Consider the following 16009-nt stretch of genomic DNA (forward strand, 5'->3'; position numbering starts at 1 on the left):
AAAGTCACAGAACCTTATCCTGACACATCTGTGATCCTTTGTGATGTCATCAGTTCAAGGTATATAAAGGGGCCGCAGCGAGTCAGAACAAGGTCTCTGTCCGGATGTTGTGACCGTGACCTCAGTGTGAAGACACGATGGACAAGAAGACACGAAGAAGAGTTTTATCCGTGTAAACAGGAAGGAAAAGGTGGACCAAGGTCATGGTGGATCTACTGAAAATATGCAGCGAAGTTAAAGATTTTCAGACTCTTTTCTTTCTCCGGAGTTGCCTCGCTGAAGACAAACGGGAGAAGGAGATCCACGCTGCCACCCAGATCCAGAGCTGGTTCCGAGCCTGCAGGGTGCGGGCCTACCTGCGACACCTGCACAGGAAGGCCACCATCATCCAGAAGTTCTGGCGAGGATTCACAGCGAGGGCGCTCCTCAGAGAGATGATCCAGGCGCAGTACTTCGTCATGAAGATGGTCTTCTACAACAGGATGGCCGTCAGGATCCAGAAAACCTGGAAGGGTTACTTTGTGAGAAAGTTTGTCCTGAACTACTACGTCCGCAGGAGCTACCTGGAGGCGCTCGCCATCAAGAACGAGGTCGTCCGCAAGAAGCTGAACGAGCTGGAGGAGCTCCACATGAGGGAGAAGGAATGTCTGGAGGAGGTCAAAGAACGAAAGGCCAAAATCTACAACGCTCACCAGACGCACCACCACCTCAGCACCAGGACACGAGCCGGCATCTACAACTCCCCCTTTAGAGAATCCCCTGACAAGATGGAGTTGCTGCTGAGGCAGGTGAAGTACAAGACCCCCGCCAAGCTGGTGCGCAGAGACCCCGACTCCTCCGGTCTCAAGACCTGCGGTTCACCCAAGAACAAACGTCCTTCGCGGTCCAGCAAGAGTCCTCTAAGGAAGCCTGGGGAAGTGTGGGAGCAGCGCTTCTGTCTGCCAGAGCTCACCACCCAGCTGCAGTCCACCTACAGGAGTCTGAGGCGGACCCAGAACGAGCTTCAGCAGCACGAAGATGTCTTTCTCATCGAGGGGACAGAGCAGCATCGTCTCAACAGCAACGTGCTGGTTATGCCGGACAAAACCAGGAGCTGCAGATAGTCATGACATCCCTCCATAATGACCAGCTGTGACCAATTTTAAGAGAAAAAAAAAACATTATTTCTGTGCAAAAAGAAATAAATAAACAAATGTACTGTATTAGAAGATAAAGAAGATTTGAAACCTTAAGAAATTACTTCAACCTCCATTTGTAACAGCCACTTACAGGACACCATTATTTATGGTCAATAAGGTCCAAGATATTTATCGTGGTCTGATGCTGCTATGATTGACATCCTGTTTGTCAGAATCATGTTTATGTCGTTTATCTCATGTTTAGTATTTTTCTATGGTCTGCTGTGATGTTTAAATAAAGAAATGATGTGTATTAAAACAGTGATAACTGTATTAAAGTGTGTAAAAGTCCCTTCAAAGTAAAATCAGTTCACTTTTTAACCCAACACTTGAGGTCCACTAGCTTGAGTCAAGCTGTTGGAGATGTTTTACTGTAAAACGCTGCTCAGAACCAGCTGCTTGACCATTCCTACAATTTGTATCTCTTTATATATATATATCTCTATATCTTTTGCCCCTCTTATAATTTAACAACAGAGCGCCAATGTTAAAAGATGTTGACGAAAAGAAACGTTATGGACGGTGGACTGTCGTTTGACAGGCGGAACCATTCGTCTAGTCGCGGTTTCCACACGGACCAGCATCATCGCGAACATGGCTGCTCATGCGCGGACAGCTCGGAAAGGTCAGTTGTTCAGTATTTAAATGCTTTACAAAAAATAAACTCTACAATTTATTTATCGTTGTAAATGCATGTTTGTGTTTTATACGTTTTAGGAGCGACTATTCGTGGTGTGTTAGCAGGTTGTTACTAGTTCTCAGAAATCATCACACATGTTCAATTCGTTGCATCCTTGCGTATTTTTTATGAACAAGTTATTATTATTAAATTATTCGACTATTATCGGTTAACTAGCAGTGAATTGAACGACTTACTTAGGCTAATAAATCTCGCCCCATCTCTTAAATTTTGACCCGTTTAAAGAAGGCATGTCTAAAATCAGGATTTGGGGCCATTAAAAAAAACATTTAAATGGAAAATGGAATAAAAGAAAAGTGTTAATGCTTATTATGGAATTTTGGGTTGATGGTTTTATGTTTTTTAAAATTTTGAACTTCTGAATAACAGAACTCTAGGCAAGAGTGTCGTGTTTTATGTAGTTCATGCTTTTTCTCTCCCAGTTGTAGGACTCTGTCAGAGGCAGCTGTTGAGTCCCGGGGTATCTCTGTGGTGCCGAAGCAACCAGCCAGCGAGAAGTTTAGCAGCTGCTCAGTGAGTTCTGTTGTTTCCACGTGTTTTATATGAAGCTTATACGCCTTTCTGTTGTCTTTTGAAAATGTTCGTGTACCGACATGGTGTCTGTCCCCGGGCAAAGACTAACTTGAACTGTTGAAGTATTGAAATTTATATAAGACAGTTTAACTTCATTTTGATTCTTCTCGAGATAAGGCGTGAAAAGACACGACTAAGAAACTCCTTTGAGCGGACGAAGGAGCCGAGCCGCCAAACATCTGTTGACTGTGCTCTATTCTTCTCAGGCCAGGAAAGAAGAAGGTGGAAGAGAAGGTGGTGAAGGAGAGGAGAGTCATCGATGACACGGGCCGACATAAACCCTTCGGCAAAACGGCATGGGTGCCGGTGGACGACGTCTACGTCCTGAGGTACTACCCCAGGACCGTCTACAGCCCCGCCGCCGCCATCGACCTGCTGCAGAGCTATCAGAAGCTGGACTTCACGCCGGCAGACCAGCCGCTCTACATAGACCTGAGGCTGGACATGAAGCTGGAGAAGAAGGTGCAAAATGTTGGATCAACTTTAAAAATGAACAAAACTCACCTTTAGATTGTTTTATAACTGTTTTTTCTTCATGTTAATAATGGATAATTTTGTCTGACTATTTAATATTTTAATTTATTCTGTTTTCGCTATAAAAAAATATTCAAAAAAATAAATGAAAAAGCTTTTCTCCTCATAAGCAAAATCAATGATGGATCTTCTCTTCTCAGAAAACCGTGGAAGCCTTCTACAGTACAGTCAACCTTCCTCACCCGTTCCTCGACGGCATCAACAGAGTTGTGGTCTTCACCGAGGTCTGAACCTTCATTTCCTTCTTCCCCTCTTGAACTGGGTCAGAGCGGTTTTGTTCTGCAGGATCCGGCTCAGGTGGACATTGCTCTTCAGAATGGCGCCGCTCTCGCTGGAGGAGCCGACTTGATCCCGCAGGTGAGATGTTTCATCACTTTTATCTAATCTGTCATTTCCATCTTGCATCTCACCTGCGGCGCTAGTCGATGTCTGGACTCGTCGACACCTGTTGGTCCAAACTTTAAAGCTCATATTATGTCTAAAATATTACTTTTATGAACATGAAAGACTAAGTTGATGGTAAAACTGTCACACATGAATTAATTTAATGAATCTTTCAGCCTCATTTTAAGTTATCTTGGAGATGTTTTAGCTTTATTAAAACGCCTGAATTAAACACCAAGACTGCTTATGTCACACCGGCTTTTGCTTTTATTAAGAGATTAAATTAAAGAATTTTATTGAAGTATATCAGTGCCATCAGTATAATAAATACTTGAATAAAACTTTTTGTTTGTATTGAAATGTTGTCGTTTTTACCTTTTTAATTATTCTTTTTAATAATTAATTCAATCATTTCTATATTGAAAGGTTTAATTTATTATATTTTTAAATAATTAAATTCAAATATTTTAATATATTTTCAAAATGAATTAATTTTTTGGCACGTAGTGCTTGATTTAATAATTCAAATAATTGAAAAAAAAAGTTTAAATGTAATATACCAAAAGAGTACTTTCAGGTAGTCATTAGACAATCAGTCACGTGACAAAAACACAATTTTTTATATAGAATTAAGAGGGCTACAAATAAAAAAAACATTTAGTTTTGAACATTTTGTTTTGAGTTATTGTAAATATAATATAAAACTTTATTTGTTTTAATTCAATTATTGAAAATAGTAAAGAAATTCAACCATTCAACTGTCCTACGGTACTGATATAATTCCATGGTTCAGAAGGTTAGAATTTCCCAACATAAGGGACAATTATGTTGGACACCCGGACATGACTTGCACCACTTTGAAAGTTTTTGTGTGACGACCTGTCGTTCCAAGACTTCTCTATGATGAAGCTGATTATTTGAAGTGTGTCTCCAGATCCTCAACGACGAGTTGGACGCCGACTTCTTCGTAGCTGTTCCAGCGATGGTGTCCAAGCTCGTGCCGCTGAAGAACAAGCTGAGGAAGAGGTTTCCGAAGAGCAGCAGAGGTGAGACGCCTCCTGCCCGACCCGCTGTCTCATCGATCACCGATCAAAATGTCTCTCAGGTTCCGTCGGAGTCAACATTCCTAAGATGTTGAAGTTGTTCCAAATGGGTCACGCTTACCAGGTGGAGAGCGACTGCTTCCTCCGCACGCAGATCGCTAAGGTACGTCGACGGACGTCTCGTCTGAGACTCGTCGGATAACGATGCCGCTCTCGTCACAGCTGGACTTCCCTCGAGACCACATCCTGGAGAACCTCAAGACGATCCTGACGGAAGTGGCGTCGCATAAACCGGCTGAATTCGGTACGTGACGACGACCTCTGCTTCCCCCTGGTGGTCACATTCGGCTCCACAGCAGCTGTTCTCTTGCCCACAGGTCCGTTCGTGCAGCGGGCGGTGATGGCGAGCCACACCAGCGAGGGTCTCTGGTTCGACAGCCAGACGCTCCTACAAGAGCCGACCGAGCAGGAATCTGAAGAGACTGAAGCGTCCGTGTCAACATGATTAAACTAGAGGGGGATCAGTTTTGTACTCGACAGTCGCGTCTCCAGCTGAGTCTCACTTTAGTTTCGCCTTCTGTTTGGACTGATGTGTGAAGAAGGATGTGCACGAGTGTCACTCCCTTCAAGACGGAAATCTAAGGAGCATTTGTTGAGTGAAACGTACTTTATCAGAACTAATAATAAATGTTGTAAATGTATAATATGTGCACTGGCATTTGCAGTCATGAGTCGCAACATTAACATTATTGCAAAAATAAAAACCAAACTTCCATCAAAAGGGATAAATGAACCGACATGAAAACTGAAGGAAAATGGCAAAAATGTTATCACCTCCAAACAAACAATTAATCCATTGGAAGTTTTATTATTAATGCAACTTAACATAACTTGGACTTATTTCCAGTCAAGGCTGTTTAAGTTGCTGATGTATTTAAAATGACTCCATCTTCTGATGATTTGAGATATAATATATATATATATATTTTTGTTAAAAGACAATTGGAATAAAGTCAACTGGATGGCTGATTTAAAAAATAAAGTTATTTAAACAATTAAACCATCAAATCGGAAGTTTTATTATTAATGCAACTTAACATAACATTTGTCTGTGTGATTATATCGTCCCCCCTTTGTGCCCAGTTTCCCTTGAGCGTCCATTGGATATGTTTGGATTTAACAAGGTTTTTCTTCAACCTTTACTGTTCCCTTAAAATGAAAAAAAAGGATCTGAAATTCTGGAAATATCCTTTTCTCTGTATGTTAAAGATAAGGATTACATTTCATTGAAATTTGACAGACTTATTATTGTTTATCTGTAGCTCATGGATGAAATATGACACGTTTAGTTAATGACTTTACATTGAATTGATAAAGAAAACAATTGACGCTTTGGTTAAGTTCAGTGTGAGATGCAGTACAATATTGGAATATTTTCAGTTCTTGTATTTACTATTTATTATTATCAAAAAGAAGATAAAAAATTATGCATTCCAAAGTTGAGCTAACAAGTACAAGCTAGCGTTGTTAGCATTGTTAGCACAACATAAAAAAAACTGTATTTAGATCGTTTCCAAAAGAACATTTCATATCATAAAAAGAAACAATTAACAGTTTAATTAATTTCTGTGTGAGATGCAGAACAATACTAGAAAAGTTTAATTACTTGAATTACATTATTAAGTAAAGCGGAGCTAACATAAATTTATTTATATATATTTTAAAAATTTGGTTCAACTTTTCATTCTGCAGTGTTTTGTTTGCATTCGGTATAAACTAGATGGTTTCAAAGTCTTTATAGATCGATAGGAATTTGTTTTTCCAATTAGCAGACAGCCGTACAGACGATTATTCATAAAAATAAGAACAAGAACAAAGTTTCTATAAAAAGAAAGTACAAGATGACACAATCTAAGTCTAAAGATAAAAAATATAGATCACTATATTGACTTTAATAACAATTAACTTTGGATAATATTTTAGCCATTGTATCAGATACATTGTTTTTTAAGTTTGTTTTAACATGTCTGTGAAGATTTTCTTACAATCACCTCTCAGTACCATCGATAGGGGGCGCTGTTCTCCCTCAGATCTAAAGCGTCAGCGCCAACATTGAATTTGGACTTTTTTAATGAAAAGTTGCGAGTTGAGCGGAAACAACTGTCACATAATAATGACACGTTATAGGAACCAGTGGACGAGAAGATATATCTGGGTCGGTTCTAAAATAAATAAAAATAGTGTGTGTTCTTAAGGTGTGTGTTTTGATGTTTCTTCACAAGTGTGTGTTGACTCGTGGATGAAAATGAAGTGACATTATAAAAACACATTTTAATTTAGAAAGAATCCCAAAACTGATCATCCAAGGTTCGGCTCTGGTGGTACCAGGGTGGGGGTCGTCCTGCAGGGGGCGGGCCCGGTGCACTGAGAGGAGGTGAGGGGGGTGGGGGGGCTCGGATCCCAAAGACCCACCAGACTCCAGTGAGTCCAGCGGTGTCTGTGATTCTTCTTCCGTGCACTCTGACCCACATTCCGGACCTGATCCAGTTGAGCTCACCTGCGGCTCCGGTTCTGTTTGGTTCCCAAGACTTCAAAGGAATCCTCGGAGAGAGAACCGAACCTGAACCTCAACCTGCCCAGTAACAAAAACCAAGGTTCTGCTCCGGACCAAACTTCTGGGTCTCAAGCGGGCAGCAGTCGTTGGACCACCGGAACCGGTGCCAGGATGAGCGTCAAGTGCGTCTGAAAGAACCTTCACTTCCCGCCGCGGCTCCGACGGGATTTACTGCCGCGAACATGCGCGGACTGCGGGGTCTGGTTCTGTTGGTGGTCGGTGTCCTGGCTGGTCTGAGGACGACTCACGGTGGGTATATTTGGACCGTCGAACCTGTTACTGGGTCAGAGCTGGTCGTCCTGGGTCAACACCTTGAATCTGACCAGGCAGGTAGAAGATATGAAGTGACGTCACGCGAGGACTTTTGCACTTGAACAAAACAATAAAATCAAACAAAAACTTTGATTTTTAGAAAAACTCCAAGTGAGATTATGTATATTTTTAACTCATTTTAAATGAACAAAGTCTCTTTCAAGTTTCGCGGCGAAACCAATACATTTAAAAAATAACATTAAATCCTATTTAATGAGATAACAATTTAAATATGATAATTGTAATACATTTGACGTCAATCCATAGCTAGCGCTATTTTCACTATAGATGTAAACAATTTAAACCAGATTTTTATTTTCAGTGTAAGATTCACAACAATAATATAATCGTTTAAATATTTGTATTTAATTTATTATTAAACTAATAAGAATTTTACAAACCCAAAGTAACACCGAGAAAACGTTGGGGAAAAAAGCTACCATTGATAGCATTTAGCACATGTCAGTTTTTTTTTTTACATATTGTGAGACATTATTTGGACTTCAGTCAATGCTGTTTAAGTTGCTGATGTATTTAAAATGACTCCACTTGCTGATTATTTCAGATATAATATATATATATATATATTTGTTAAAAGACAATTGGAATAAAGTCAACTGGATGGCTGATTTAAAAAATAAAGTTCTTTAAACAATTAAACCATCAAATATATTCTGATACATAAACGAAGCTGACACAACAAAAGAAAAGTGTTATTTATCGATAAAAATTAGAAAATGATGCTGGTGTTATAAATGTTTAATAAATATCGTGAAAAGGATGATGATGAAATTTTGACAAAATGTTGTATTTTTTCTGTGCTGCAGGAGATTGTGTCTACGAGGGATCACTGCACAAGGTAGGAACTTTGTCATATGTGTAATTCACTGTTTGTCAGCGGCTTCAGGTTTGATCTTAAATTCAAATGAAATCTGTAATGATGATGTTGCCCCTGTGGTGGTTCTGGTTCTGGTTCTGGCTTGGGTCCTGAGAAGTGAAGCCAGTGATTGATCCGGAGACACAGACACGTCCGACAGCTCAAGTGAGCTCTGAGTTGGGAGACGTACTTGAGACAGACGTGAAAGAGACACAAACAAAGTTCTACTCTTGCAAAAGTGTTGAATCAAAAAAAAGGTTCTGGACCAATAGAAAGGCTCCAGAAAAGATGACTGTGTAGCTGAAAATCATGTTAACAGAAGCAGAATATATATATATATATATATATATATATATGTATATATATATATATATATATATATATATATATTCAACTTGGAAACTCATTATATATGTTTTAAAGGCACAGGGGAAAACATTCTAGTAATAGAACAACGTAAAAAAAAAAAAGCTTTTCTTTTTTCTTTTTCTTCACATAGACGTTAAAAAAAATTATTTGTAGTATCGTCGAGTACTTGACTCTGGTGTTGAAGAATTTACAGACCACATGACTCTTGACAAATTCGTAACTGCTTTCATTTGTTTTTGAAACAAAATATGTCCAAACGTCAGCTTTAAAAGATGCTGGAGTTCACTGTATCCTCTCGTCCTCAGTCATCATCAGGATCTCGCAGGATTTCATTGTTATTTACGCTGTGAATATTTATCAGTTAATTTTAAATAGTAACTTGACGATAAATAAATGATTAATTCAACTTGGAAACTTATTATATATGTTTTAAAGGCACAGGGGAAAAAATTCTAGTAATAGAACAACGTAAAAAAAAAAGCTTTTCTTTTTTCTTTTTCTTCACATAGAAGTTAAAAGAATTTTTTGTTTAAAAATGGGGTGATCAAAACCCTACTAAAAATGCTGATGATGTCACTAGTATCAAACTGTGACTCACTCAAAGCATCATGGGATATATCTTGACGGACTTCATCAAAGAACTTACTTAACGTGTGAAGGAGGAAGTGTTGTTTTTTATTTTAGGTTGACTGTGCAAGAGACGGTTCTGACACTGAGAAAATGACGGAGCACTTTACTAGTGTGTTACAGTGTGATCTTGTAAAAAAAAAGAAAAAAGAAACCCTCCTCGACCTGGTCTGTGTTTTAGTCGAAGCTTTCCAGGTGTTGCCGACACTTCAGATGGTCGTTCCAGGACGCCACAGCCTGGAGAGAAGATGTTGCTGCTCGTGGGAGAGTTGTGGGATTTCTCAGGGCAGGTGATCACAGAGCCGGTCGTTTGTTTCCGCCTCGTAATTACAGACGAGCCGCGTTTCTGTTTCTCGGCCAGGATGTTCAAAAAATGTTCGACTGGAGGAGGAGGGGCCGGGGAGGAGGGGCGGCGGTGCATAGATGCAGGTGGGACGTCCCGACAAGTCGAGGCAGATCCAGGAAAAAGTCCTTCTGGAGTTCAAAGGGAAGAAGTTTCCTCGGAATGGAAAACAAACCTCGCACAGACCCGAGCTGCTGGTTTCCATGGCAACACAGGAGAACTCTTCATTGAAAGTCCTTAAACCCCCTGACCCATAATGATGCTGTCGTAGACCCGGGGAAGATTTAATTTGGTACATTTCTAGACCCGCATTAAGCCTTCAATCAAAGTGGATTGTGGGTAAAAACACTGACGCAAGTGAAACCAGCGTGGCTGATGGCGAGACCCGTGAACTTGGAGCTCCACGTTTAAATATAACCCGCAGGCAGGAATTCCTCGCATCGCTCCTGCAACCGTGTCGAACGGCATCCACTGGAGTCTTTTTTTTTGACACACTCACGTTCTGAACGTCCGTCTCAGACAACATCAGCATGTCCGGTCCCTCCAACGGCGCCCCCTGCCACTGCAATGCTCGCTGAACCGGAACCGAATTCTGCTCCGGCTGAGCGGCGCACGAGTGCAGTGAAGTGGTGACTCACTTGGCCGGATCCCACTGACTGCTAATGGGCAAACAAACAAGTTGGCACCCCAAAACACCCCCCCCCCCCCCCCCCGCCCGCCCCCACTCTCCTACCCACGAATCCTGGGCCCCCATCCCCCGACCCCGGCTAGCCTTCCAGCGTCGCGTCTGACAGTTTCAGCGCTGAAGGTCTCAGAGGTCGCCCGTCTTTTGTATCTCGCTACACTTCCGGGCGTCACTCACACAAGCCTCCTCGCACCCCCACATCACCCCCCCACCCCCCGAGGGTGGGATCTCTGCGCTCGCTTGTCTGAGCCTTCAGGCACTTTTTAGCTACGAGTGTTTATACAGTTAAGTCGAGTCTTTGTCGACACACGCCGGCGAGTCGCGCCGATTGACAAGCTGGAGAAGTTTAATACTTTTACTTTACGAGACAAGAAGAGTTTAGTGTATTTGTTTGCCGTGGATATTTGGAAAGAAACCTCCAGGATAAGGATTGTGTGTCGGCAAGAATCTTACGATACGTATCACGATACAGGGGCGACAACATGATGTATCGCAATACTGTAGTGACAAGGATATATTTGTAGTATCGTCGAGTACTTGACTCTGGTGTTGCAGAATTTACAGACCACATGACTCTTAACTGCTTTTATTTGTTTTCGAAACCAAAAATATGTCCGAACGTCGGCTTTAAAAGATGCTGGAGACCACTGTATCCTCTCGTCCTCAGTCATCACCAGGATCTCGCAGGATTTCATTGTTATTTACAGTGTGTATATTTATCAGGTAATTTTAAATAAGAAATACATACAGTGTTGTAGAATATTGATACAGTATCTTGGAAAAAAATATTGTAATCTTTAAGTGTATTGAGATTCAGTTCAGCTCTGCTTCCCATTAGCATGAGTGACCTTTGACCCGACAAGTCTTGGCTGGTTTTTACGATGGAGGTGCTGAGTAAACACTGTCATTGTCACAGAGCAGTGGTCTCGGGAAAAATCCCGGTGTGTGTTTAGGAACGTAGTTTTATAGCATCTTTGTTTCATGGGTCAGTCTGGGGTCCACACTGTGTGAGCGGTCTGACGAGAAACCAGGATTCTAGGTGACATTCAGGGGCCGAACCCCCTTGAGTCTCAGGTGACCCATCTCAGATTTAGGACAACACAAGATTCATGTTCTCTCATATTCGATCTGTGTCTTTGAATAACTGAATTATGAGGAAATTAAATAAGATTTTTAAAAAAAATCCAAAAAGCTGAACCAGGACCATCAACCTGGTCCTGGTGTGAAACTGTGTGTAACAGTCTTTTGTCTCCGCTGTAATTGTGGGTCGTAAACGGTAAAGGTTAATTACTGCGGAAAGAAATTGGTTCTGTAATGACCTCAGGGTTAGGATGAGAAACCAATGTTTGTAAATCGCTAACATTAACTTTGTTGGTCTCTGGGACGACGACGACCTGCTGATGAGGACGAGAGGGGATCTGGTCTCGTCTAGTTCTGAGTCGGTTTGGCGTGTTTGACCAAATGCTTTCGCTCAAGATCGATTTTGTTTAGACCGAAGAACTCATGTCAGTGACCTTTGGAGAAACGGCATAAGACCAGGAGCTGGTTGGTGTTAGTCATCCTCGCAGCTAACTAGCGCTAGCTAGCACATGCTCATTCAAAAACACTATGTTTTCATTGAAATGTTTTTTAAGCATTTCATTATTTTTAGGAAAATGTTGAATTCAATCAATTTTATATTGTTAATTTGGAAGAAAATAAAATTTTCAAAATGAATTATTATAGTACATAAAGTGATACTCCAATTATTCAAATATAAATGTTCCAAATTTAGCATTTTCTAATTTGTAGCCTTTTAAATGTATCCAAAAATGTTTGTATTATAGTGCGACCAAATATACACATATATGCTTGTTACTACAGTATCATAATACATCGTATCTTTGCCCCTGTTTCGTGATACGCATTGTATCACCAGATTAATGCAGATACACACGCCTGATTCCAATTGAATGTCAACAGAAAAGTAAATAATTCCTTCAAAATGGAGCAAAAAAAAAAGAAGGAAAGTTCTTCCTGTTGAGGGAGTTAATGAATGAGCTCATCAGTAAAGAAAAGTTAGTGATCGTAGAGTTCATTCCTGCTGGTTTGACTGCGGACACGGTCAGAGAGTCGTCTCCTGGTCTGGTTCGGGCCCTTCTTTGTATTCAGGAATGCCGCCGCGCACCTTTGTACTTTCCACCTCTGAGCCCGGTCTGCTGGCAGACACTCAGAGTGCCACACAAGAAGATGAAAGTTGTCGGCTCCTCCTCTCTGCTGCTGGACCTGCTCCAGAGGAAGATCACTAAAGTAGAGGGAGATGTTCTCGTGTGGGGGGTTCTTAATGCTTCGGCTCAAATGATCAAGTTCTCCAGCTTGAAAGCTTCCGGATCAGACCCTGAGGCTGTAAAAACTAAGATGCAGATATTGTCTGTCATTTGTCCACGTGGACGGGATCTTCATCCTGGTGCCGACACGTTTGCAAGTGCTGCAGGAAGGTGGCGCCGTCCTGGACTCTGGTTACATCTATAGATACGAGACATTAGATCCGGTTCTATTCTGAGGAACCCGACATCCGATCAGAGATTCAATATGACTCTCCGGCTCCATCCAGCTGTTTCTGGGTCAGTTAAACTTTAACAGTTCGACACCAGCACTGAGAGAACCAGGAACCGAGTCACGTATTGAGGTCCTGCGGGGGTCAAGGGTCCTGGAGGTCACGTGATGAGGACAGAGAAGACAAGAGATCGTTAAATATAGTCTTTCATCTACACTAACTTGGTTTTTACTCTCAATTGGAGAAATATTTGATTGAAATGTTGCATTTTTAAGCATTGCAATTTTAGAATAATTATAGTCAATGTTTTCTATTGAAAGGATTATTTTTTATTTATTTAATAATTAAATTTTTAAAAATCAAACGTAGATTTTGATTATCCGATTCCAATAATTGAAGAATAAGTTTTCTATATCCAATATTTTGATATTGTCTGGTGGCAATAATAAAATATAAAATTTAAAAGACTGAAAATAAAAAAAATATTGTTTTTTTTTCCAATTAGAATATTCAACTGTAAAAAAAATGTATCCTTTTTTAAAAATCTTTGATTTTGTTTTTAATTGTTAAAATAGAAACCAATTCAACCAAATGAAATACATTTACAAATTATTGATATTCAATTAAAATAATCAAATGCTCAAAATTCATAGTCAAAGTTTCAATAAAAAAAAAAGAAAAAGAAAGTAACAACATTTGAAAGGTTAAATTCAACAAGTGAATATTCACTTCCAAAGTAATGGCTGCTCTGCTGTGGTCTGGAGGAGTTTTGTTTCATGGCTTTTCCGGGTCAGTGAACCAGGGTTGAGCCTAAACTGCAGAGTTCTTTGTCTGGATTATTTTGAACTGAACCTCAGCAGGAGGCCTGAGCGTCGTTTGACCTGGGATTTAGTTTTTTAGTTGCTGGGTCACATGACGTCTCATTTTGCGCCCCGAAACAAAAAAAAAAACACTTGGAAACATATCTAGATATTCCTCTGAGGATCCTCAGAGGAATTCGGCAGTGAGTCATGAGCTGATGAAAGAAATGTATTTCCCGCTAACACACGTTGAACATCCTTCAGAAGCAGATTAACCTTCTCTTTCTGGATCTGCAAGTTTGATTCCAATCTGTGGTTGAAAACCACGACTGTAGAAGCAGCAGAAATGAAAACATGATATCTGCGTTGTCTCCGGCTCGTCTCGGCTAATTCCACTTTTCATTACGCCGCCTGTTTTCCTGCCGATCCCCCTCGCTGAGGCATGTCCAGCATGTGGTCACATGACCGCCCCCCGTCCAGTCAGAGTCCTCCTCACATCTGCGCCGATGAAAACTGAAATGACCACAATTACGCCGCGGAGTGAGGACGCCATCACACTTATCTGGTGTTTGTGTTGGAATCTTTGGCGACTAAATAATGAGACGCTTCAAGTGAATGATTACAAAATCAAGTTTCATCTTGTTATTTAATGATATATTGGGGGATAGAGAGAGTAAAAACAAGGATATGTTTGTAGTATTTTCGAGTACTTGACTCTGGCGTTGTAGAATTTAAAGAGAGAATTAAAAAAAACAGCTTTAAAAGCTGGTGGAGTCACTGTATCCTCTTGTCCTCAGTCATCAGTAGGATCTTGCTTGAATGTAGTGACTGCTGCCATCTAATGGCCAGAAGTTTAATTGCAGCACAGAAATGAACAAACCCTGTTGACATATACATTTTAATTGTAAATTAAAAAAAACGAATAATTGTTTAATAAAAATAAAAAAACGAATAATTGTTTAATAAAAAAAAAAAAAAACGAAGAATTGTTTAATAAAAAATAAAAAATAAAAAAACGTAGAATTGTTTAATAAAAATAAAAAAAAACGAATAATTGTTTAATAAAAAATAAAAAAAACGAAGAATTGTTTAATAAAAATAAAAAAAAAGAATAATTGTTTAATGAATTTTTTTTTAATAATAATTGAAATATTAATCAGGAAAGAACTATGATAAAAAAAAAATTGTAAAAAAAATATACTATGCATATATATAAAGCTTAATAAATATGGTATCCTGAAAAAAATATGTTCAAATTCCAGGAGTTCTACTTTTCTGTCTTTCGACTTCAGTCACTCCTCCATAAATCTGCCAATCATCCCTGACAGACAGAGAGAAGTCATTGCGAGCGTCCTCCTGTGAAGTGTGGTCGGCCGTCATCAGAGCGGCGTCCATCACTTTAATTTAGTCACGACTCTGTGGCGTCGTCTTGGGTTGCACAGTGAAAATAACTGCCGCAGCTGCTATAATAATCCCGGCCACTCGCTAAATATGGACGGCGACACTTCAAAGTTCCCACTGGACATGAAGGCAGCGCCGTCCACGCTTCTGACGGGGTTGCCATGGAAACGCAAACTATGTGCGTCTGCAGCATATAAATGATTCATGTGTGAAAGAGTTTTGAGTAAATATTAGACGTCATGAAACTCCAGGACATCATGTTGCGCAGAGAGACCTTCCTCGCTGTGATAATGATGATGAGATGATGGCGACAGTTAAGAAGACCTTCAGGGTCATCTGTGCAGGAACATTAACATCTAGAAATGTAGTCTCTACTTCATCATTGATATGATGATGATATTGATGATATTGATGATAGTGATGATAGTGAAGATGATGATGATGATGATGATGATAATGGAGATAATGATGAAGATGATGATGATGGGGAAGAGGATGATATAAGATGGAGATGATGGTGATGATGATAAATAGGATGAAGATCATGATGAAGATCATGATTATAATAAAGAGGATGAAGATGATGATGGTGATATGAGATACATATGGTGATGATGATGAAGTTGATGATATGAGATAGAGATCATGATGATGGATGATGATGATGATGATGCTAAAGAGAATGATGATGATGAAGAAGATCATGATTATAATAAAGAGGATGAAGATGATAATGATGATGATGATAAAGAGAATGATGAAGATGATGATAAAGAGAATGATGAAGATGATGATAAAGAGAATGATGAAGATGATGATAAAGAGAATAAGAATGATGATGATGATGATGATAAAGAGAATGATGAAAATGATGATGAAGAGGATGATTATAATAAAGAGGATGAAGATGATGATGATGATAAAGAGAATGATGAAAATGATGATGAAGAGGATGATTATAATAAAGAGGATGAAGATGATAATGATGATGATGATAAAGACAATGATGAAGAGGATGATTATTATAAAGAGG

The 16009-nt window shown here is 39.8% G+C and overlaps 3 protein-coding genes across 3 annotated transcripts in view; all 3 read left to right on the plus strand.

Annotated features, from left to right (window-relative positions):
• The first annotated feature begins 106 nt into the window (after positions 1 to 106).
• Positions 107 to 1467, plus strand: spata17 (spermatogenesis associated 17). The gene has a single exon (XM_087790719.1). It carries the CDS (start codon positions 204 to 206, stop codon positions 1101 to 1103), a length of 900 nt encoding a protein of 299 aa, XP_087646845.1. The 5' UTR covers positions 107 to 203; the 3' UTR covers positions 1104 to 1467.
• Positions 1468 to 1633: 166 nt separating this feature from the next.
• Positions 1634 to 5429, plus strand: mrpl1 (mitochondrial ribosomal protein L1). Its single transcript, XM_087790692.1, has 9 exons — positions 1634 to 1803; positions 2301 to 2391; positions 2658 to 2913; positions 3126 to 3209; positions 3271 to 3342; positions 4304 to 4415; positions 4475 to 4575; positions 4635 to 4716; positions 4790 to 5429. Exons 1-9 carry the CDS (start codon positions 1773 to 1775, stop codon positions 4915 to 4917), a joined length of 957 nt encoding a protein of 318 aa, XP_087646818.1. The 5' UTR covers positions 1634 to 1772; the 3' UTR covers positions 4918 to 5429.
• A 1464-nt stretch (positions 5430 to 6893) lies between these two features.
• Positions 6894 to 16009, plus strand: part of fras1 (Fraser extracellular matrix complex subunit 1) — a 43690-nt gene continuing 34574 nt past the window's right edge. The window contains exons 1-2 of the mRNA XM_087790316.1: positions 6894 to 7275; positions 8166 to 8197. Of these exons, the coding sequence (XP_087646442.1) occupies positions 7209 to 7275; positions 8166 to 8197 (99 nt within the window). The 5' untranslated portion in view covers positions 6894 to 7208. The remainder of the gene's footprint in view (positions 7276 to 8165; positions 8198 to 16009) is intronic.

The sequence above is a fragment of the Callionymus lyra genome, chromosome 1 (assembly GCF_982586985.1).
Source record: "Callionymus lyra chromosome 1, fCalLyr1.hap1.1, whole genome shotgun sequence".
NCBI lineage: Eukaryota > Metazoa > Chordata > Actinopteri > Syngnathiformes > Callionymidae > Callionymus > Callionymus lyra.

Coding starts and splice junctions, on each gene's coding strand:
- spata17 (XM_087790719.1), top strand. CDS start 204: ATGGTGGATCTACTGAAAATATGCAGCGAAGTTAAAGATTTTCAGACT.
- mrpl1 (XM_087790692.1), top strand. CDS start 1,773: ATGGCTGCTCATGCGCGGACAGCTCGGAAAG. Junction 4,416..4,474: donor GTTTCCGAAGAGCAGCAGAG/GTGAGACGCCTC, acceptor AATGTCTCTCAG/GTTCCGTCGGAGTCAACATT. Junction 4,576..4,634: donor TCCGCACGCAGATCGCTAAG/GTACGTCGACGG, acceptor CTCTCGTCACAG/CTGGACTTCCCTCGAGACCA.